At 38.6% G+C, this 24,923-nt stretch overlaps 1 protein-coding gene across 1 annotated transcript in view; it reads left to right on the plus strand.

The window, feature by feature from the left end:
• LOC103090583 (metabotropic glutamate receptor 8-like) overlaps positions 1 to 24,923 on the plus strand; it is a 298,490-nt gene that overhangs the window by 188,488 nt on the left and 85,079 nt on the right. The window contains exon 5 of the mRNA XM_007460210.1: positions 13,404 to 14,339. Coding sequence (XP_007460272.1) covers positions 13,404 to 14,339 — 936 coding nt within the window. The remainder of the gene's footprint in view (positions 1 to 13,403; positions 14,340 to 24,923) is intronic.

Consider the following 24,923-nt stretch of genomic DNA (forward strand, 5'->3'; position numbering starts at 1 on the left):
TGGGGTGGGGGCTGGGAGCTGAGGCTCAGGCTTTGGTCGGATCCCAGGGAGAGGACTGGGGTTGGCTGCGTGAACACAGCCTGAAGGAGGCTAGTGCCCCACAGCTAGCCGGGAGGGAGTCTGGGAAAAAGTCTGGACCTGCCTAAGAGGCAAGAGACCATTGTTTCAGGGTGCGCAAGGAGAGGGAATTCAGAGCACTGCCTAAACGAGCTCCAGAGATGGCGCGAGCCGTGGCTATCAGCGTGGACCCCAGAGACGGTCATGGAATGCTAAGGCTGCTGCTGCCGCCACCAAGAAGCCTGTTTGCAAGTCCAGGTCACTATTCACACTGCCCCTCCCAGGAGCCCGTGCAGCTTGCCACTGCCAGGGTCCCATGATCCAGGGACAACTTCCCCGGAAGAACACGCGGCGCGCCTCAGGCTGTTGCAACGTCATGTTGGCCTCTGCCGCCGCAGGCTTGCCCCTCATTCTGTACCTCTCCCTTCCCCCGGCCTGAGTGAGCGAGAGCACCCATCAGCTGCTTCAGACCTAGAGGCACATACAGACTGAAAGTGAGAGGATGGACAAAGATATTCCATGCAAATGGAAATCAAAAGAAAGCTGGAATAGCAATTCTCATATCAGAAAAAATAGATTTTTTTTTTTTTTTTTTTTTGCGTTACGCGGGCCTCTCACTTTGTGGCCTCTCCCGTTGCGGAGCACAGGCTCCGGACGCGCAGGCCCAGCGGCCACGGCCCACGGGCCCAGCCGCTCCGCGGCATGTGGGATCTTCCCGGACCGGGGCACGAACCCGCGTCTCCTGCATCGGCAGGCGGACTCTCAACCTCTGCGCCACCAGGGAAGCCCAGAAAAAATAGATTTTAAAATAAAGACTATTACAAGAGACAAAGAGGACACTACATAATGATCAAGGGATCAATCCAAGAAGAAGATATAATAATTGTAAATATTTATGCATCCAACATAGGAGCACCTCAATATATAAGGCAAATACTAACAGCCATAAAAGGGGAAATTGACAGTAACATAGTCATAGTAGGGGACTTTAACACCCCACTTTCACCAATGGACAGATCATCCTAAATGAAATTAACTAAGGAAACACAAGCTTTAAATGGTACATTAAACAAGATGTACTTAATTGATATGAATAGGACATTCCATCCACAAACAACAGAATACACATTCTTCTCAAGTGCTCATGGAAAATTCTCCAGGATAGATCATATCTTGGGGTCACAAATCAAGCCTTGGTAAATTTAAGAAAATTGAAATGGTATCAAGTATCTCTTCCGACCACAACGTTATGAGACTAGATATCCATTACAGGAAAAAAAACTGTAAAAAATACAAACACATGGAGGCTAAACAATACACTACTAAATAACCAAGAGATCACTGAAGAAATCAAAGAGGAAATCAAAAAATACCTAGAAGCAAATGACAATGAAAACACAGCAACCCAAAACCTATGGGATGCAGCAAAAGCAGTTCTAAGAGGGAAGTTTCTAGCAATACAATCCTACCTCAAGAAAGAAGAAAAATCTCAAATAACTAACATAACTTTATACCTAAAGGAATCAGAGAAAGAAGAACAAAAAACCCCCAAAGTTAGCAGAAGGAAAGAAATCATAAAGATCAGATCAGAAATAAATGAAAAAGAAATGAAGGAAACAACAGCAAAGAAAAAAAAAAATAAAAGCTGGTTCTTTGAGAAGATAAACAAAACTGATAAACCATTAGCCAGACTCACCAAGAAAAAAAGGGAGAAGACTCAAATCAATAGGATCAGAAATGAAAAAGGAGAAGTAACAACTGACACTGCAGAAATACAAAAGATCATGAGAGATGACTACAAGCAACTATATGCCAATAAAATGGACAACCTGGAAGAAATGGACAAATTCTTAGAAAAGCACAACCTGCCAAGACTGAATCAGGAAGCAATAGAAAATATGAACAGACCAATCACAAGCACTGAAATTGAGACTGTGCTTAAAAATCTTCCAACAAACAAAAGCCCAGGACCAGATGGCTTCACAGGAGAATTCTATCAAACATCTAGAGAAGAGCTAACACCTGTCCTTCTCAAACTCTTCCAAAATATAGCAGAGGGAGGAACACTCCCAAACTCAATCTACAAGGCCACCATCACCCTGATACCAAAACCAGAAAAAGATGTCACAAAGAAAGAAACTACAGGCCAATATCACTGGTGAACATAGATGCAGAAATCCTCAACAAAATACTAGCAAACAGAATCCAACAACACATTAAAAGGATCATACACCATGATCAGGTGGGGTTTATCCCACTTGAATGCAAGGATTCTTTAATATATGCAAATCAATCAATGTGATACACCATATTAACAAATTGAAGGAAAAACACCATATGATCATCTCAATAGATGCAGGAAAAGCTTTCGACAAAATTCAACACCCATTTATGAAAAAAACCCTCCAGAAAGTAGGCATAGAGGGAACTTACCTCAAAATAATAAAGACCATATATGCCAAACTCACAGCCAACATCATTCTCAATGGTGAAAAACTGAAACCATTTCCTCTAAGATCAGGCACAAGACACAGTTGTCCACTCTCACCACTATTATTCAACATAGTTTTGGAAGTTCTAGCCACGGCAATCAGAGAAGAAAAAGAAATAAAAGGAATCCAAATCAGAAGAGAAGAAGTAAAGCTGTCACTGTCTGCAGATGACATGATACTCTACATAGAGAATCCTAAAGATGCTACCAGAAAACTACTAGAGCTAATCAATGAATTTGGTAAGGTAGCAGGATACAAAATTAATGTACAGAAGTCTCTTGCATTCCTATACACTAATAATGAAAAATCTGAAAGAGAAATTAAGGAAACACTCCCATTTACCGTTGCAACGAAAAAGAATAAAATACTGAGGAATAAACCTACCTAAGGAGACAAAAGACCTGTATGCAGAAAACTATAAGACACTGATGAAAGAAATTAAAGATGATACAAATAGATGGAGAGATATACCATGTTCTTGGATGGGAAGAATCAACATCATGAAAATTACTATATTACCCGAAGCAGTCTACAGATTCAATGCAATCCCTATCAAACTACCACTGACATTTTTCACAGAACTAGAACAAAAAATTTCACAATTTGTATGGAAACACAAAAGACCCCGAATGGCCAAAGCAATCTTGAGAAAGAAAAACAGAGCTGGAGGAATCAGGCTCCCAGACTTCAGACTATACTACACAGCTCTAGTAATCAAGGCAGTATGTTACTGGCACAAAAACAGAAACATAGACCAATGGGACAAGATAGAAAGCCCAGAGATAAACCCACGCACATATGGTCACCTTATCTTTGATAATGGAGGCAAGAATATACAATGGATAAAAGACCGCCTCTTCAATAAGTGGTGCTGGGACAACTGGGAAGCTACATATAAAAGAATGAAATTAGAACACTCCTTAACACGATACACAAGTATAAACTCCAAATGGCTTAAAGACCCCAGTGTAAGGCCAGACACTATCAAACTCTCAGAGGAAAACATAGGCAGAACACTCTATGACATAAATCACAGGAAGATCCTTTTTGACCCACCTCCTAGAGAAATGGAAATAAAAACAAAAATAAACAAATGGGACCTAATGAAACTTCAAAGCTTTTGCACAGCAAAGGAAAACATAAACAGGACAAAAAGACAACTCTCAGAATGGGAGAAAATATTTGCAAATGAAGAAACTGACAAAGGATTAATCTCCAAAATTTACGAGCAGCTCATGCAGCTCAATATCAAAAAAACAAAGAACCCAATCCAAAAATGGGCAGAAGACCTAATTAGACATTTCTCCAGATAAGATACACAGATTGCCAACAAACACATGAAAGGATGCTCAACATCATTAATCGTTAGAGAAATGCAAATCCAAACTACAATGAGGTATCACCTCACACCAGTCAGAATGGCCATCAACAAAAAATCTACAAACAATAAATGCTGGAGAGGGTGTGGAGAAAAGGGAACCCTCTTGCACCGTTGGTGGGAATGTAAATTGATACAGCCACTATAGAGAACAGTATGGAGGTTCCTTAAAAACTGAAAATAGAACTACCATACGACCCAAAAATCCCACCACTGGGCATATACCCTGAGAAAACCATAATTCAAAAAGAGTCATGTACCACAATGTTCATTGCAGCTCTGTTTACAATAGCCAGGACATGGAAGCAACTTAAGTGTCCATTGACAGATGAATGGATAAAGAAGATGTGGCACAGATATACAATGGAATATTACTCAGCCATAGAAAGAAAGGAAATTGAGTTTTGTAGTGGATGGACCTAGAGTCTGTCATACAGAGTGAAGTAAGTCAGAAAGAGAAAAACAAATACCATATGCTAACACATATATATGGAATCTAAAAAAAAAAAACGCTTCTGAAGAACCTAGGGGCAGGACAGGAATAAAGACGCAGATGTAGAGAATGGATTTGAGGATATGGGGAGGGGGAAGGGAAAGCTGAGACAAAGAGAGAGAGTGGCATGGACATATATACACTACCAAATATAAAATAGCTAGCTAGTGGGAAGCAGCTGCATAGCACAGGGAGATCAGCTCGGTGCTCTGTAACCACCTAGAGGGGTGGGATAGGGAGGGTGGGGGGGAAATGCAAGTGGGAGGAGATATGGGGATATATGTATATGTATAGCTGATTCACCTTCTTGTACAGCAGAAACTAACACACAATTGTAAAGCAATTATACTCCAATAAAGATACTAAAAAAAAGTGCCAACTTGAGGTTCCTTTCCAGACCTATTAAATTGTAATATCTAAGAACTGGGACCCAGTGAGATGTATTTTGTGTAAACCCTGTAAGAGATTGAGGCACGTAATTTAAAATGCAGAAAATCTCTTATTTAAATAAAAAGAAAAATAAATAAATGCATAATTACATACTGTAAAATTGCCATTGAAAAAGACTACAAGGTGCTGTGTGTTGTATAATAAGGGATTAAGGAGGGTTGATACCTAATTACCTGGGAGTTAGGCACGGGGAGGATCATGCCTGGCCATGTGATTAATCGGACATGAGGTTGAAGTAAGTGTAATGCTAAGGATGACTCTCAAACACAAGCTTAGATGATATTGTTTGGTTCCTCTTTTTTCTCTTGCCACCCTTATCTCTATTTTCTTCACTATATCTTAAATCCAGACCATCTTCTTCATCACCTCCTCTTCTAACGGTTCACAGGCTCTTGTTTTGCCTGGAATCATGACATTATTCCCCTATTTCTTATCATTGCCTCTGTATCACTCTTTCTGTGATCTCTTTCTATTGAACACTTTTTCCTCCTGACTACAAGTCACATTTTCCTGTCAATAGTAATTTTCCTGCCTGCCTAGAAATTTTTTTTTTTTTTTTTAGATGTTGGGGGTAGGAGTTTATTCATTTTTATTTATTTATTTTTGCTGTGTTGGGTCTTCGTTTCTGTGCGAGGGCTTTCTCTAGTTGCAGTTGCGGAGCACAGGCTCCAGACGCGCAGGCTCAGTAGTTGTGGCTCACGGGCCTAGTTGCTCCGCGGCATGTGGGATCCCCCAAGACCAGGGCTCGAACACGTGTCCCCTGCATTAGCAGGCAGATTCTCAACCACTGCGCCACCAGGGAAGCCCTATATAAAGTTTTATATTTATATTTTACGTGTGATCATGCGTTTGATTAAAATCCTTTAAACATCCTCTATGGCCTTGAGAATAAAATCTGAAAACCAAAACCTGGTGCTGCTTACAATATCCTTCATGCTCTCTGCCGTTCTTTGGATTCCTGTCACCATTGCCTTTCATCTGGAATTCTGCAACAGCCTCAGCGTGATTGGTGATTGACCCATATCTAGTCTTGCGTTCCTTCAGTCTTCTATCTTGCAGCGCAGCAATTCTTCTAAACGATAAAGCTCATCATCCCTATCCTTGTTATAACCCTTCAGAAGATCCCAGCTACCACCTTCAAGATAATACCCAAATTTCTCTCAGTGGCTTATAAGGTTCTTCACTATCTAGCATCACCTCATCACCTCTGTTCCCTAGCTTGCTTCTTATCAATTCCCCCAGTGCTTTTATTTATACTTTTGCTATTCTTTATACCTTTAGTTTCTCCAGTTTGTTATGACTTCTTACCCGTGAATCTTGATGTTTTTTGTTTTTTTTTTTCTTTTTTGGCTTGAGATCCCCTTCCCTGGTTTACCTCCTATACATCCTTCAGGCTGCTGTTCACACATCCCTGAAGCCTATGCTTGGTGGCCCTGCTGGATCCTCTTTTAGCAGTACCATTTCCTCACCCTTTTCTTTTTGGGGAGTTTCATACTGAACTGTGACTGGCCCTCTGCTTATCTCTTTCCCCACTTGCACTGTCTCTGGAGGCCAGCAACCATGTCTTGGTCACTGTTGAATCCCCACATCGAACCTTGTCTCGAACATGCAGTATGTCTTTTTATACAGCAAATGAAGGAATGAGTATTAATACTTCCTGACTGTATCAACATAGTTTGCATATTTAAAAACTAACAGCTTTATTGAGATAATTCAAATGCCATAAAATTTGCCCATTTTAAAATACATAATTCAGTGGCTTTTAGTATAATCACAGACTTGTGTATCCATTACCACTAATTTTAGACCGTTTTCATCACCTCCCAAGAAATCCTGTACCCTTGAGTGGTAACTCTCTATTCTCTTCCCTCCTTAACCCCTAGCAGTCACCAATCTACTGTCTGTCTGTAGATTTGCCTATTCTGGACATTTCATATAAATTAAAATCACACACTGGGCTTCCCTGGTGGCGCAGTGGTTGAGAGTCCGCCTGCCGATGCAGGGGATACGGGTTCGTGCCCCAGTCCGGGAAGATCCCACATGCCGCGGAGCAGCTGGGCCCATGAGCCATGGCTGCTGAGCCTGCGCGTCTGGAGCCTGTGCTCCACAATGGGAGAGGCCACAACAATGAGAGGCCCGCGTACCGCAAAAAAAAAAAAAAAAAAAAATCACACACTATATGGTCTTTGTGACTGATTTCTTTCACTTAGCATATTTTCAAGGTTCATCTGTTTTATAGCATATAATAGTACTTTATTTCTTTTTAATATTTGGTTGAATAGATAAAGCACATTTTGTTTATGCACATTTGGGTTGTTTCTGCTTTTTTGCTCTAATGAGTAATGATGCTATGAACATTCATGTACAAATTTTTGTGAGAACATATGTCTCCAGTTTTCTTAGATTAAAATTACTTGGGAGTGGAATTGCTAGGTCATATGGCAATTCTGTGCTTAACTATTTGAGGAAGTGCCAAACCGTTGTCCAAAATAACTGCACCATTTTACATTGCCACCAACAATGTGAAAGGGTTTTACTTTCTCCACATCTTCAACAACGCTTGATACTGTCTGTATTTTTTAATATGACCATTCTAGTGGGTACTATGGTTTTGATTTGCGTTTCTCTTATGACTAATGATGTTAGACATCTTTTCATGTGCATATTGACTACTCATATGTCTTGTTTTGAGAAATGTCTCTTCATTTCTTTTGCTTATTTTTAATTGGATTCTATGCCTTTTTAACAGTTTAATTCTAAGAGTTTTAAAAAATAAAATCTGGATATAAGTTCCTTATCAGATATATGATATGAAAATATTTTTGTCCACTCTGTGGGTTGTCTTTTCACTCTCCTAATGGCATCTGTTGAATCACAAAAGTAATACTGATGAAGTCTAATTTATTTATTTTTATTTTGTTGCTTATTCTTTTGGTGTCATGTCTTGTCCCAGCACCATTGTTGAAAAGACTATTTTTTCTCCATTGAATTTTCTTGTCATCATTGTCAAAAATCAATTGACCATACATATAAGAGGTTATTTCTGGGCTCTCAATTTTATTTCAGTAATTAGTCTATCTTTATGCCAGTATCATGCTGCTTGATTACTGCAGCTTTGTAGTAAGTTTTAAAATCAAGAAGTGTGAATCTTCCAACTTCACTCTTCACTTTCAAGATCATTTTGTCTATTCTGGGTCCCTTATATTCCCATATGAATTTTAGGATCAACTTGTCAATTTCTGCAAAGAAGCCAGATAAGATTTTAATAGGGATTATGTCGAATCTGTTGATCAATTTTGTATTTCCATCTTGGTAATGTTAAATCTTTTGATCCATGAACTTGGGATTTCTTTTCACTTATTCATTTCTTTAACTTTCTTGAAATGATATTTTGTAGTTTTTAATTAAAAAAAACTCTTGCACTTTACTTGTTAAGTTTATTCCTAAGTATTTTATTTTTGATGCTATTGTAAATGAAATTTTAAACTGTATTTTTTTATTTTATTTTATTTTATTTTTTTCTTGCGTTATGCGGGCCTCTCACTGTTGTGGCCTCTCCCATTTGCGGAGCACAGGCTCCGGACGCGCAGGCTCAGTGGCCATGGCTCACGGGCCCAGCCGCTCCGCGGCATGTGGGATCTTCCCGAAACGGGGCACGAACCCGCGTCTCCTGCATCGGCAGGCGGACTCTCAAGCACTGCGCCACCAGGGAAGCCCTAAACTGTATTTTTAAATAAGAGTAGTCTTTGCATTTTTAAAGGTTATGTAGGTCTGTAATATCATATAAAACTAGGACTTCAATCTGAGAATCATCTCACACATACTATCTTTTCAAAGGACACTAAACCTACTTACCACTTTGAACAGAAGTAGAAAGCTTTGCATGACCCAAAGGAAAGGATGAATATTACTGAAGCAATATATATCTATATACAAACATATTTATATATATGAATGTGTATACTAATGTATTGAGAAACTGTATTTTGAGTTGCATTATCAAATTAATTGTGCAACACGTAGTCATTCATATTTGAATCGTATGATTCACAAAATATACCAAATTTTGACATTTTAAATACTCATGCTAATTAAGTGCACTTGTTAAAACTATTGACTATGGAAATTAACGAGTAAGCCTTTGAAAAAATGCCCAGTTTCACTGGAAATGTTTGCATGTACAATCTGCTGTTACATAAGTCAGATGAAGAGTTGGGTTCTTGAATACTGCAGTGGCAAACTAGTCACCAAAATGATTATAATACTATGCTTATTTATAGAGCAAGATGAAAAGATCTAGTTAAGGGTGGAGTGACTAGATATCAATTATCTTTAAGTGTTATATTTAAAATTTTCCCACATGTATAGTAATCATAACATTGAACATACCACTTAACATGTGGGAAAAACACTGTAATAGAGGTATTAAATTGAGCGAGAATTTTGTAGTGAATACTGGAAATGATTAATTATAGTGGGGCATTTAATTGGGAAATATTCTTGTAGTCCTTTTTTTTCAGGAGTTATTAAAACTACACAGAAGAAAATTATTCTATAAAAAATAATGTCTTTAATTTATGAAGCATTACTCTAGGTTGATTGGTCTGGGAAGATTAAAGATGAAAAAATGTAAGCACATTCACTCAGAAAGTTTTGGTTTTGTGGTTGCTGGTATATTTGTCTGCAGTAATAATAGAATTTGACAGCAGAGGCCAGTTGATGGCTCACATTCTATGAAATGTACTGGATTGGAGCCTACAGAATGAATCACTATTGGTGAACATTGTCAAGACAGGAATGGGCTATGGTTTTGTCCCTAGAAGGTCTATCTATATAACTATCATCCATTTGTTAGAACGCATGTTTTAGACAGAAAACATCCTAATATCAGAATAATGCCAAAGGAGAGGAAGACACATTTTGAAAATGTATGGATATGGCTTCTCTTTTTACGCATTATGAAAGGTGGTATTATTTGTTAATATAGCAAAGCAAAAGAGCTGAATGATCTTTGTTGATGCTTTGTAGCATAGTTGTGAAAAATAGGAAGTTTAATGTACTTTCAAGTAGTAGTTTTTTTGTTTTTTGTTTTTTGTTTTTTTGCGTTACATGGGCCTCTCACTGTTGTGGCCTCTCCCATTGCGGAGCACAGGCTCCGGACGTGCAGGCTCAGCGGCCATGGCTCACGGGCCCAGCCGCTCCGCCGCATGTGGGATCTTCCCGGACCGGGGCACGAACCCACGTCCCCTGCATCAGCAGGTGGACTCTCAACCACTGCGCCACCAGGGAAGCCCGAGTAGTAGTATTTTTAATTTAGCAACATATCCAAAATAAATTATGTGTCTCAAATACTAATGTATTTATAAGATCCTGACTCAAGTGTTCGCTACTTGTTCTTCCTTGGGGTGGACATTGGTTGGTTCCCAGCCTTCAACTATGACATCAAAACACAGTACAGTTATACATAAATAGATTCCTTGATGAAAATGTAGTCATGTATGTTTAACATGTTTACTGAAACATACATAAATTTTCCCCATTATATCAAGAAATGTAACACATATGGCTTGACTATACTGTTTTTACTAAAGAAAATTTACAAATGTTAAAAAAATTGTGGTATTTTTCATTATCTTATAACTTTAATTTTTATTTGTGAGAAACATTTTTCCACTAGTTCAGTATTCAGGAAACTGATCAAGAAAATATAGTACTTAGCTTATAATGATGAATATTTATCCTCCGTAATGAGGCCTATCAGATTTGGATATATGTCTTTGTTAATAAGTCTTATTTCCTTATAGAAAATAAAGTGTATTGAGAATTAAAGAATTAGACATGTGGGTAGACAAGCTGACCTTTAAGGTCTCTATCAAGCTTGAAGTTTGACGTTTCTGAGATTTTTTTTTTTTTAACTGCCTTTTTTTTTTTTAACGGTAACATTGTAAATCTATAGAAACCCCAAACAAAATGCAGTTTTGGTTTTACAATAATTAGCTTTGAAACATAACCTTCACAGAAAGTCTTTTATTATCTTATATAAGAGTCCATTAGGGTATAAAATCAATATTTTAGCCACTCAAGTGGAGCATTTCATTTTTCTCAATATTTTTGAGAGAAGCCACTTTCAATTTAACTTTTTTTCTTGCCTAATGGAATCTTATACATAAATAAAATAACTTTTCTAAATCATTAAAACCTAATAGAAAATTAACAGGGTTATGATAGATTGCTTTTCCTTTGTGGTGAAGAGACAAGGTAGAGCTAATAGTCTTGAGTGCCCTTAGGACACATGAAGTACCATCTACTTTCTCAAGGGAGGATATTTGAAATTAAACATGCATGAATTATCTACTCCACCTGGGGGAGATCTGACGGCCCTCAGCAAGTGTTGAACTTCGGGGCTACAGTTCTCTGCCCTCCACTATTCACCCCACATTCAAGAAAGGAAAGCATCCTTTAGCAATAGATCTACTTATGAGAACAATCTCAGTCACATAGTTCCCAAAAGGGAGGCAACCTTAAAAGTGATGATAGAATATTGCTGACACTAGTAGACACTTTGGGGCATGTTTTTGGTATAAGATAGTTGTCACTACCTTCTCAGTAGATTCTCAGCAGACTACTATACTGGTGGTGGTCACAGAATGGGTAAGTAAGCTTAATTTGAGCTGCATTAGTTTTCCATTGCTGCGTAACAAATAACTCCATATTTAGCAGCTTACGACAATAAAACACTTATCATCTCGCACAGTTCCTGTAGATTGGACATTCAGAAGCAGCTCAGCTGGGTTCTTCTGGCTCAGGGTCTCTCATGAGGTTGCGGTCAAGGTGTCAGCTGGGGCTGCAGTCATCTAAAGGCTTGACTGGAGCCAGACGATTCACTGTCTAGGTGGCTCCCTCACATGCGTGGCAAGTGGGTGCTGATTGTAGGCAAGAAGCCTCAGTTCCTTTCCATAGGGCTGCTTGAGAGCTCTCATGACAGTCTGGCTCTCTCCCAGGAGTGAGCAATCCAAGAGAGAACAAAGCACAAGCTAAAGTGTCATTTATGACCTAGCCTCAGAAACCACATGCAGTCATTTCTGGAATATATTATTGTTTACATAATTCAGCCCATTTAAAGTGGGAGGGGACTCCATGAGTGCACGGCTCCAGGAGGTAAAGTTATTGGGGGCCATCTTGGAGCCAGACTATCACAGCAAATGGTAATTTTTCTTTTGGGTTTTTATAGAGCTGGTCTTGGGAAAATAAGTTTTTTGTTTTATTTATTTATTTTTTTAAACATCCCTTTAGCTCTCCTCTCTGTGCCTCTTTGAGCTGTACTTTATTTGTAGAAGCCAGTACTTCCAAGTTGACTCCTTCTCCCTCAGGGGTGCCCTTCCTGTCCTTCCTTGCTCACAAATTCAATAAATATTTGAGGACAAATTGTGTGTCAATCACTGTTTGTTCACATCAGTGAACAAAATCCTTCCATTCATAGAGCTTACCTTTTACATACTAGTAGCTTTTCATAATGAGTTGTCTCCTATGATCCATAATTTCTGGTTTGTCCTATTAGCATTCTGTGGGATCTGATGCTATTTCCAGGTGATAGTGTCAGAACTGATTTGACTTGTAGGACACCCAGCTGGTGTCCAAGGATTGCTTGGTGGTGTGGAAAACCCCACTTCCCTTGACCCCTCACATTGGAATCGGGCCCAGAAACTTTAGTAAACAAATTTAAGGAAAGAGGTCAATGATTGGCGAAATTCCCTTAAAATAACAAGTTTGTTTTAATAGAGGTATTCTGTGATCTAATTCAAAAGAGTACGATGGAACTTTAAGGCCCCGAAGCAGAGAGAGATCACAGCAGGGGAACTCACTCATTTGTGCCAATTTCACTGCTTTAAGCCTACTTTTGTTCAATGGAAAACATAACCATCAAGCTATCTCACTCAGCACGGTCTTTTCCACAATGTGAAAATGCAAGAGTGGGGGAATACGTGAATTTTAAGCTTAAACAGGCAAAAACATTAATATAGTTATCACCATGAGCACATGAGGAGTGTCAGAGATTAAAGTAGCTAATTTTGCCATTTTCTTTCAAAATTGACACAGTGAGATTTGAATTTCCCCAGATATGGTGGAAAGACTTGGATGACCATTTCTATGTGTGTTTATAGCCTAGCCAGTGTTTCAGGGATTCTGGCATTTATATCTGAGCTTGGCTCTAACACGTTTTTCCATGGGACTTATTTTTTTTTCTGTTTTAAAACTGTTTGGGCCAATAAATCTTTCTCCAGATGTCAGATTGGTCAACACCAAGGAGGTAAATGGAACGTAATGACACTCATCAAGTTGATGATGTGAATGATTTATTGGACCCAATCATTTAGCACTTTCATAAAGTCAATATTAGCTAAAGAAACTCTGGGCTCTTATTACGGTAAACTCTACTGTCAGCATTCAGTGACTTATTACAAACCTGTGGCTAGGATTAGGATATTATAAATGGGGGACAAATGGAAGGCTCATTAATATTTTATACCCACAGGTGGAAGACATGCAGTGGGCCAATAGAGAACATACTCACCCGGCGTCTGTCTGCAGCCTGCCCTGTAAGCCCGGGGAGAGGAAGAAAACGGTGAAAGGAGTTCCTTGCTGCTGGCACTGCGAGCGCTGTGAAGGTTACAACTACCAGGTGGATGAGCTCTCCTGTGAACTCTGCCCTTTGGATCAGAGACCAAACATCAACCGTACAGGCTGTCAGCTCATCCCCATCATCAAACTGGAGTGGCATTCCCCCTGGGCTGTGGTGCCTGTGTTCGTTGCCATATTGGGAATCATCGCCACCACCTTTGTGATCGTGACCTTTGTCCGCTATAACGACACACCTATTGTGAGGGCTTCGGGACGTGAACTTAGTTACGTGCTCCTAACGGGGATTTTTCTCTGTTATTCAATCACCTTTTTAATGATTGCAGCACCAGATACAATCATCTGCTCCTTCCGACGGATCTTCCTAGGACTCGGCATGTGTTTCAGCTATGCAGCCCTTCTTACCAAAACAAACCGAATCCACCGAATATTTGAGCAGGGGAAGAAATCTGTCACAGCACCCAAGTTTATCAGTCCAGCATCCCAGCTGGTGATCACCTTCAGCCTGATCTCCATCCAGCTCCTGGGAGTGTGTGTCTGGTTTGTTGTGGACCCACCGCACATCATCATTGACTATGGAGAACAGCGGACTCTAGACCCGGAGAACGCCAGGGGAGTGCTCAAGTGTGACATCTCTGATCTCTCGCTCATTTGTTCACTAGGGTACAGTATCCTCTTGATGGTAACTTGTACTGTTTATGCCATTAAAACAAGAGGAGTTCCAGAGACTTTCAATGAAGCCAAACCTATCGGATTTACCATGTATACCACCTGCATCATTTGGTTAGCTTTCATCCCCATCTTTTTTGGTACAGCCCAGTCAGCAGAAAAGGTAAGTGGCAAGAAATGCATTGCCAACCCTTTTCCTGGATTTAACTTCTTCCTTTAGGATGCTGTCCCTTCTTTCTTTTTGGTTCATTTATATTCTCTCCAGAAGCTTCAGTGTTTTATATATATATTCAAGGTCACTTTGCTCTGAATACGTGTTGACTAAGGCTGATTTTCCATGCAAAACACTTTAATGTGTCCTCCTCAGCAAGGTGGAAGATTGACAGAGCTCACATCACTTTCTGGGTCCCTTTTCCCAGTTCTGTTATCAAACGTTAAAAGAGGAAGGGAGAAAGGGCAGACATGATTCACAGGGCTGAGCTATTCCAGAGGTTTCTCAGTGCGTGACAAATGCCTCCTTTCCCGGTTCTAATGATACTCTCAGAAAAAGCTATTCCTTAATAATTACGATGGTTTTAGTCACAGAAGCAAACTGCGACAGCAAAAACTAAGTGGCTTAATTCAATCTGAACCGTCGTACTATTTCTCTTTAGCTCCCATTCTTATTATTTTTCCACATGTGGAGGATGGTGGTGAGGGATGAAAGAAGCAGCAATGGGCGATTATATAATGCAGTTTATATTTTTTTAGAAGTTGAAGATCAATTGAATTTCCTGAAATAATTTTCTTTTGTTACTAATCTTCCATTAACTTCACCACACAAAACACTGCATGTAAAGAACATCTGTGTGTGAAAGGAAATACATGCTGAACTGGATGTATGTGTTTCTATGTACAGAAAAGCAGAGAACTAACGTTAACCATGACTTTCAAGGTTTGGGTGGTGTGACGGAGACAACCAGTTTGAAAAACAAAGGCAAATGCTACCATTCTAAAGGGATAGCTCTTCAGCCCTAATGTGCATATGAGAAAGTTCTTCTCTCAGAGTGAGGATGTAAAGATTATTCCATCCTCCATCATCAGAAGTCGTGAGGAAGTCAAAACATCCAGCGGGGGTGGGGGGGAATTATATTCCCTAGGTTCTAACATTCCAACTATCCCACATGACTCTTAAAATGCCAACTAATTCAGAGGAAAAAATACTCAACAAGGGCATGGAGAGCTCATTAGTATGAGCATTCATCCCTTACTCGATCAATGTGGTCTTCAACTTTGAAAGCCAAAAAAGTACTTTAGCAAACCTGCTGCTGAATAGAGCAAACTTGCCATGGGTTCCAGACCTGTGACCTCTCTTGACTTGGCTGGCTGATGAAAGTCCACGAATATTTTACGTAGGACCATGCTCGTGGCGGGAAAATAAAGTAAGACAGTTTGGGACACGAAACTTAACAACTAGAAAACATTATATCTTGACATACACAGATGGGAATTTATTAGGATCAAACTTGTAAATTTAACATAGGAAGGGATGTGTCGCTCAAAGTTTATTAGGTCTGTTTTGACATGGTTAGTTGGAAGAGTCAGGGAAAAATATTGTTTTTCAGTGTCTAGAAATGTCCACATTATGTGAATTATTGATAACATCAACCTAACTGGTACTTGTATTTGTGTTTGAACCTAGAACTGTCTTTTTTAACATATTGTTTTATCTAGGGAGGGCCATAGGAAGTTTATTTTGTTTTCTTGTGGACAACAAATATTTAACCAAACAAAATCTCCTGAGTTCTGATATCTAATTCCCTTTTCTTTTGTTTTCTCTTCCTTTACATTTTATAAAAGACAGTCTACTCTTACTTTTCATATTGTGACGTCAAGGATCTGGGGGAGCAAATATAAATGCTAATAAGATGTTATTTCTATTCAGGGAACTCTTTCAGTGACTCAATTTTTAGAAGAAATTTTTAGAATAAATAAAATCGTGGTCCTACATCAAGCTATTGGGCGCCTTCATAGTAATGCAAACATGCATCATAGTAAGTTTTTTTTAAGGTAACTGAAAAAAAAACAAATGACCACTGTCTCTCAGATCAAGATCTCTGCAGAGTTGCAGCTGTCTCCTGAGGAGCAGTGATGGAGACAGTAAGAGTTTCAGGATGAAATGGACACATGAATAAGCCAGGGCTGGAGGCTGCCCAGTGCTGGGCCTGTGGGAGCTGTACATCCATCTGAAAACCTGGAGTGTATGTACATACTTACCGGTGTGGATCTATCAATGCCTCCAGAGAGATGACTGAATGCTAGCCAGAATCCTTTTTTCTTTTTTAGCTTTGTGCAATCAAAGTAAGTCAGAGAAACACACTGTAAGACAGATTTATAAAATATGTTAATTGGAATTTATTTGTATTCATGATATGATTGAATGTGGAAATGAGTGAAGAAATCAAGAAGGAACACTAATTCTAGGAATTTTCAGAACATTGGAAAGTGCTCAAATTATGTAGTTAGGCTTGGAGTTGCTGAATTTAGACAAGCTCTACATCAAGAGCTATTATTTGATAAGTAGCTGAGATTTGCTACTGAAGTATTTTGTGTAATACACTTATGTGTCATCCTAACACTTCACCTTAAAACTTGCTTCCTGCTATTCTCTGTCAAAGTATCTTTAATTACTCAAAACAATACACAGAATGTTTGAGAGTGTTTATTTTTTCATGTTGCTAAAATTATTGACACAGATATTAAAAGTGAATACAACTTTTATATCTCTAAAGGCAGGCTTTCTCTAAGTTTTCTTGACTTTGGAGGACCAAAGAGCTGGTCATTCTCCTTTATAATGCTCAGCCAGCTAACCCCATGTTATCAGCTTGAAGTGTGTGCAACAGTCAGGAGGCACACACAGCCATTAATTCAGCAGATCCTTATTGAGCATTGTGTCCAGCATTGTGCTAATTATTGAACCATGTCAGTCAGTATCCCCGAGCCTTCCTTGCACAAAGGCGCAGCCTGTCTCCCAGCTGCTGCTGCCTGATGCCTGTCATCACCAGCAAGTGCCAGGTTCCAGGGCAGGAGAAGATCAGGCTCAAGGGCAGGGGGAGATGGTGAGGAGTCAGAGGTGAGATGAGAATGCGAAGAAAAGAACTATGCATCCTGTAACTATGCATCAGTGACATAGAATTTATAACACGGAAGAGCAAAAGTTCTTCCAGTATGCATTTAATTATGTTTCGTGGACTCATGTCTACAGGAAAAAAACCCATCTAGCCACACAGGTCTCTTTGAAATTACAAGAGAAGTAGGAATAAAAAGTAAAATTAGTTGAATAATTTAGACAGATGTTTTAGAAAACCTCTGAGTAAAATCAAGTTATAAAGGGATATTTGTAGCATTCATGAGGACAGACAGCTCTCCAAAGTATGTCTTCATCCAATGATAAAACACCATTTAATTTTCCCACATTCATTTTTTTTCAGATTTCAAAATCAAGATGAATCATGTTTTATCCTCTAGATTTTAATGACATCATTTATTAGCTTTATATCTACTACGGCATTTTACTAAATCATCGTTTAAATGCACTTTCTTTTTTCCTATAAAAAGGTGGTGTGAAGAAAGGTCAGACACACTGTGGCACAGACAGGGACCAACTCAAACTTTCATAATTGGGTTGAAAAGACAAAAAATTAAAATATAATTAATGTAATAGTCAGGAAGAGAATCCTCAGGGATGGTTAGGGGCTGTTAGGATGGCAGAAATCTCTTAAATACATATCTTACCATCTCTAATTGGGATCATAAAGTCTAGATAATCAGACAAAGGTTATGACACTGCCAAAGCTCCAAGGAGCACAGTGTGTCAACCAGAGCATAGGATGGAAACAAAACAAAACACCCTCAAAACGGAAAAGAAAATAAAACTCCAAACTGTCAAGCACCCCATATGTCCCAAACCAGCCTTTCTTCTTTCACCTTCTGGATAAGTCGCGTAGCCTCCATTTAGTAGCTTAAATAAAAAACCTGGAGTTATCTTAGACCCCTCCCTGTACTCACACTCACCTCCTCTCACCTTCAAATGTCATCCTTTATCAGTTCATGGAGGGTAAGCCATGTTTGTCTGATATATATCTGAATGAATGCATCTCTTAACATAGAGACTTTCATGTAACGTATTCTCAATAAATGCCTATTGAATGAGTAAATAGAGTCCCTTGCACAATAATGACATACTATAATAATAAAAATGCTTATTATTTAAGTTAGAATATGGCATAATGGTAAACTTATATAGTCATCATATTGTGATCCCCATTGCAACTTTTTTTTTTTCTGAAAAATAAGTTTTCTCCTTTGAATGATGGGCCAAATACATTTCTTTTTAAAAATTTTGTCAGTATCACTTATTCTGATATAGGACTGCTAAATATTTAAGGGGAAATACGAAAAGGAATTCTAATAGCCGTCCTTAGTTCTGTCTAAAATACACAAAACAAAGGAGAATTGATGCTGTTTTCCAGGTGCTTCTGCCATGTCAAAAGTATCTCCCTTATTCTTTTACTCTGTCAATTATAAGGTGAATGAGTGGAGTAAGGAAGAGCATAAGCTCTGGAGTGGGAGGGTGTGGGTTCAAATCCTGCAGCTCTGCTAAACTAGCTGAGAAAATTCAGTTAAGAGGCTAAATTTGTGCAGATAGAAATACATTTCCTGGGGAATGCAAACTCAGATATAAAGCAGCATAAAGCATTTGCCTGCCATCTGTGCCCAGCCCTATTCACAAACTAAAGCAGACTTGAGTTCATACCATCTAGGAAAGGGCAGGAAGATGACTGACTTAAAAAATCCTCTCGTTTCATTATGGTGTATTTTTGTATTAATAGATACCTCATGGTAGTTTTGCTGAGAGTTATATGCTATGAGTCATGAGGCATGTTTAGCACATAATAGGCAATCAATAGATACTGTCTGTTATTACAATTAGGCTGTATTTCACGCGGGCAGGGATCTTATTTTATTTCGCTCACCATCATCTCCTTGACACCTAGCATAAAACCGTGCCCGGAATGGGTTCTCCAAAAATATTTGTTTAATGATTGAATGCATTTAAAATTATCCAGATAATTGCATCAATTTCTCCAGCCGTCTGTAGAGCATCCCAACCAGACATGTTTTCGCAAACACAGGGGCTTGCCTGAGGGTAGAGCACACAAGATTACAAAAGTTAAAGATGGAGACAAGAATCTGAAGGACTAGGTAGAAAGAGAAGAGAGTGTTGTTCCTGAGGCAGTAATGTAACTGCCTCCATATATTTCGCAGAAAATACTAGAGGAGAGGAAAGTGTCATCAGAAAGCAGTTGCTGAAATACTTGGGTTAAAACTGAAAAGTTGAATAACTCTAACAAGAGTTATGAGAGGTAGTTCTGAAAACAATAATAAAATCCCTGCTTTAAGGAATAGTCCAGATGAGAAAAGAACAGCCTGAAAACCTGTGGTAATAATGTCAATATAACCTAGATAGCAATGGAAGTAATTTTCAGAAGAGATCAGACAAACCATAACTGTCTCCTAACTTTTCTCCATTTCTGTGGAAAGGAGGGAAATGGAAACAATGATCAGTAACCATCCTGTGTGTCTGTAATTGTTGTAAACCTTATAGCATTTTCTTTCCTTGTTCACTTACAGTCATTTGAAGCTGATTCCTTTAAAGGAATCTCAGGTTACAGAACTATTTCAGGTATTATGGTGGATTGTGTCCAGGCAAGATTAATCATACCAGCCTGTTACAATCAACTCTGGAAGGAAAAACCAAATAAAAAAAGGAAAAAGAAAAAAAAAACTGGAAAAGAAAACATTTATAGGATCTCATTTATGCACTCAGTAAAAATGATATGCTTGTGAAGGTATAGAAGAAAAAAATGAAATTAAGAAGATTCTAGGGCACAGTGTAGGCAAATCTGTTAAGTAGCTCTTCTAGAGAAGGCTGCCTTAGCCAGGCTTATTACTTTTTTCCCTTTGTGCTACATATTACTGCTGCAGAATATTACCAACTTACAGATTTAGGGCAACCCTTTGGGGGGATGCCTATCTAACTGGACAGCACAAAGAAATATTTGCTCCATGAACCTTGCTTCGATTCCATGATCCCACTTTTCTGGGGCTCAGATGAAGCTGTGTGGTCTGGGGATACTTAATTGAAACATGTGGTGAGATTGTGGTGTTTGCACATTTCTCTCTCTCTCTTTAATTGAAATTGAATTTACAAAGGATTTGAATTTTCTATACCCAAGTTACAATAAATTAATCAATTAGACAGTTTAGATAGTCAACCTGGGAATTTAGTCCTAGAGTTCACATATCTCACTAAAATGGTTTGACCTTCTTAATATCTTTGAAATGCTGTAGAACTAGATTTGATTAAGACCAAAATGTGAATATCTTCTGAGACATAGTGACCATGACTTTATTTCAAAATGTTTAGCAGGAATACCATACAAATAGACTTATTTTTTTTCTATATAGGCAGAACTTGAATGACATCCCAGACTGTTCATAGTACAGAACACAGTGACTAATTTACTTATGTAACTTCAAATTGCATTTTCCATGATTCAGTAGCTGCTTATATCTCGTGGAGCACACAGGGTGCCAGGAAGAGCAGATTGCAAGCAAATAGTTCCTTTTAGCTGTAACCACATATACATTTTTAGGTTGGGGAATTTTTTTTTAATCTCTAAATACAGTATCACATGGCTTAGTACCACCCATCCCAAAGTGTAGAGAAATATTTAACCAAATATTAGTATAAATTCCAGGCTATTTAAAATGAGTGCAAAGCAGATTTATTTGCATCATTAAAAGAAATATAACGAATACTTAGTCTGGCTTCTGGTTCAAGATATGGGCTGGCACAAACATATATATCGATTGCCTCTAAGGTGATAATGAAATAAAAAGAAGAAGGAAAGAAAAGGAAAAGAAAATAAGGGAAGAAAAGGGGGATGGAAGAGGGAGAGAAAGGGAGGGAGGGAGGGAGGGAGGGAGACAGAGAGAGAGGGTCATTATAGGCATAGCTCGGAGATATTGCAGGTTTGGTTCCAGAACCCCATGATGAAGCAAATAACACAAGGCGAGTCACAGAGATTTTTTTTGGTTTCCCAGTGTGAATAAAATTTATGTTTATACTACACTGTAGTCTATTAACTGTGCAATAGCACTGTATCTAAAAAAATGTACATTATTTAATTTAAAATACTTTATTGCTAAAAAAAATGCTATCATCTGGAGCCTTCAGAGAATCATATCTTTTGTCTGGTAGAAGGTCTTGCCTTGATTTTCATTGCTGCTGGCTGATCAGGGTGATGGCTGCTGAAGGTTGGGGTGGAGCTGTGGAAATGTCTTAAAATAAGAAAGCACTGAAGTTTGCCTCATTGATTCACTCTTCCTTTCAATGCTGTTTGATAGCTTTTAACTCGGGGTAGAACTTATTTCAAAATCAGAGTCCATCTTCTCAAACCCTGCTGCTGCTTTATTAATTAAATTTATGCAGTATTCTAAATCTTTTGTTGTCATTTCAAAAATCTTCATAGCATCTTCACCAGGAGTAGATTTCATCTCAAGAAACCACTTTCTTTGCTCATCCACAAGAAGCAACTCCTTGGCCATTAAAGTTTTAACGCAGGATTGTAGCAATTCATTCATCCCTTCAGGCTCCACTTCTAATTTTACTGCTCTTGCCATTTCCACCACATCTTCAGTTACCTCCTCCACTGCAGTCTTGAACTCCCACCCCAAGTCATCCATGAGAGTTGGAATCCACTTCTTCCACACTCCTGTTAATGCTGCTATTTTGACCTATTCCCTTGAATCAGGACTGTTCTCAATGGCATCTGGAATGGTGAATCCTTTCCAGAAGGTTTTCAATTTACTTTTTCCAGATCCATCAGAGGAATCATTATCTGTGGCAGCTATAGCCTTATGAAGTATATTTCTTAAATAATAAGACTTGAAAGTCGAAATTACTCCTTGATTCATGGGCTGCAGAATGGATGTTGTGTTAGCAGGTAAGAAAATAACATTAATCTCCTTGTACGTCTCCATCAGCGCTCTTGGGTGACCAGGTTTATGGTCAATGAGTAGTAATATCTTGAAAGGAATCTTTTTTTTCTGAGCAGTAGGCGTCAACAGTCAGCTTAAGATATTCAGTAAACCAAGCTGTAAACAGATTTTCTGTCATCCAGGCTCTGTTGTTCCACTTACAGAGCACGGCTTCAGAGTAGATTTAGCATCATTCTTAAGGGCCCTAGGGTTTTTCGAATGGTAAGTGAGCAATGACTTCAACTTAAAGTCAACAGCTGCATTAGTCCCTGACAAGAGAGTCAGTCTGTGCTTTGAAGCTTTGAAGCCAGGCATTGACTTCTCTTCTGTAGCTATGAAAAGTCCTAGATGGCATCTTCTTCCAATATTCTCCTTAAACCTCATGAGCCAACCTCTGCTAGCTTCAAACTTCCCTTCTGCAGCCTCCTCACCTCTCTCAGCATTAATAGAAATATAAGACAGTTAGGGTCTCACTCTGGGTTAGGCCATGGCTTCAGGGAATGTTGTGGCTGGTTAGATCTTTTATGGGGACCACTAAAACTTTCTCCATATCAACAGTTAGGCTGTTTAACTTTCTTATCATTTGTGTATTCACTAGAGTAGCACTTTTAATTTCTTTCAAGAACTTTTTTTTGCACTCACAACTTGGCTAATTGTTTGGCACAACAGATCTAGCTTTTGGTCTCTCTTGGCTTTCGACATGGCATCCTCACTAAGCTTAATCATTTCTAGCTTTTGATTTAAAGTGAGAGACTTGCAACTCTTCCTTTTACTTGATCACTTACAGGCCATTGTAGGGTTATTAACTGGCCTAATTTCAGTATTGTTGTGTCTCAGGGAATAGGGAGGCCTGAGGAGAGGGAGACGAGTCAGGGGAATGGCTGGGCTGCTTGGTGGAGCAGTCAGAACACATACATGTATCGATATAAGTTCTCTGTCTTATATGGGTGTGGTTCATGGTGTCCCAAGACAATTACAATAGTAATATCAAAGATCACTGATCACAGATTATCATAATAAATAATAGTGAAAAAGTTTGAAATATTGCAAGAATTACCAAAATATGAAACAGAGATATGAAGTGAGCAAATACTATTGAAAAAACGGTGTCGACAGACTTGTTTGATGCAGGGTTGCCACAAACCTTCAATTTGTAAAAAATGCAATATCTGCAAACTGCAACAAAATAAAGTGCAGTAAACAAGTTATGCCTGTATATTTTTGGAGCCAACAGTAGGTAAAACAATTTGAGGAAATCCTGAAAAATAAAGGTGGAATGGGCCTGATTTACAGAGAAATTAAAAGAGGGAGAGAACAGCTCAAGAGACATAAATGATTCTTAATATGAAAATACCAAATAATTTCTAAACCTAAAGTCAACATAAAAACTTGAAGCAGGCCTTGAAGTGACCATCAGGAAAATTATTTAAAGAGCTGAATTTCAAAATAGCTGGTCCAGTTGGTCCCCTCGCTTCTCCTTCTGCTCTAACCTTACATGTAGAGAGAGTTTAGGTTAAAATTACAGAATTCTACTCTAAAGAATAGGACTTATCTGATGGTGAGATTATCTTATGCTCCTGGTGTGGGCACAAGGCCTTTGAAGGAAAACAACAGAATTTGAAGTAATTTTATTTCAGACAGCCATAGACAGGTGGGAAATAGCAAATGCAGTTTCTATACAAGATAGAACTATAATAAATTTCTCCACTCATAGAATAAGTTTCTCCAGGGGTGGGTCCCCAGTCCGCTTGCTTGCCTGTATCCATGCATCTTTAAGAGAAGCCAGTCAGATGAAACTCATTAATTTACACAGGTCCATAGTCTGCCCGTCCATCCAAGGAAAATGCACCCCACCAGTAATCCTTATCAATCGACCTGACCCTTCAATCATAATTATACATCAACAGCCAAAGATGTCATGATAGCTGAAGAAAACCAATAGCATAATTTAAAAAGACAAACACACATACACACAATAAAAACAAAGCCAGAGGTGATTCAGAAAATGTAAGATAATTTTTTAAATAGAATTTTAATTAGCATCTCTTCAAGAAAAAATTCAAGAGAATATTGAACATACACACATATATATAGGTGGTCATGGAACAGACCAATCAGAGAATAAGAAAATGACCCTAGTAATTAAAATTATGAACGTGAAAATTAAAAAGCTGAACATCTAAACATGGGGTGGCTAGGGCTAAAGACCAGAGTGATGATCTGCAGCATAAAATAAAAGGTAAAACCAAAGAGAAAAGTGAAAAAAAGAAAATATGAGGAACATTTAGAACACATTAAGCTAGACCCAGGATCCCAACATATATCTAAAAAACATCTGAGAAGAAGAAAGAGACCAAGAAGGGGAAGAAATTATCTAAAAAAAAAAAAAAGAAAATTTTCAGAAACTGAAGACAGGCAGCTCTTAAAACTGAAAGGGGCACACACCTTAGTAAAATTTTACTAACCAAGAGAACATTCTATGAGTTTTTTTTTTGGGTTGGGGGTTGGGGTGGGACTACTCCTATAAGAAATGAAAACTGGACCTCATGTGCCTCCCTGGATTCTAGAAGGCAATGAGCCAAGCCTTTCTGAGGGAAAAGTATTTTAAACTTACCACTATAGAACCAGCCAAACTATCAATCAATGTAAGGCTAAAAATGAA

This window comes from Lipotes vexillifer, unplaced genomic scaffold (assembly GCF_000442215.2).
Source record: "Lipotes vexillifer unplaced genomic scaffold, Lipotes_vexillifer_v1.1 scaffold246, whole genome shotgun sequence".
Classification (NCBI taxonomy): domain Eukaryota; kingdom Metazoa; phylum Chordata; class Mammalia; order Artiodactyla; family Lipotidae; genus Lipotes; species Lipotes vexillifer.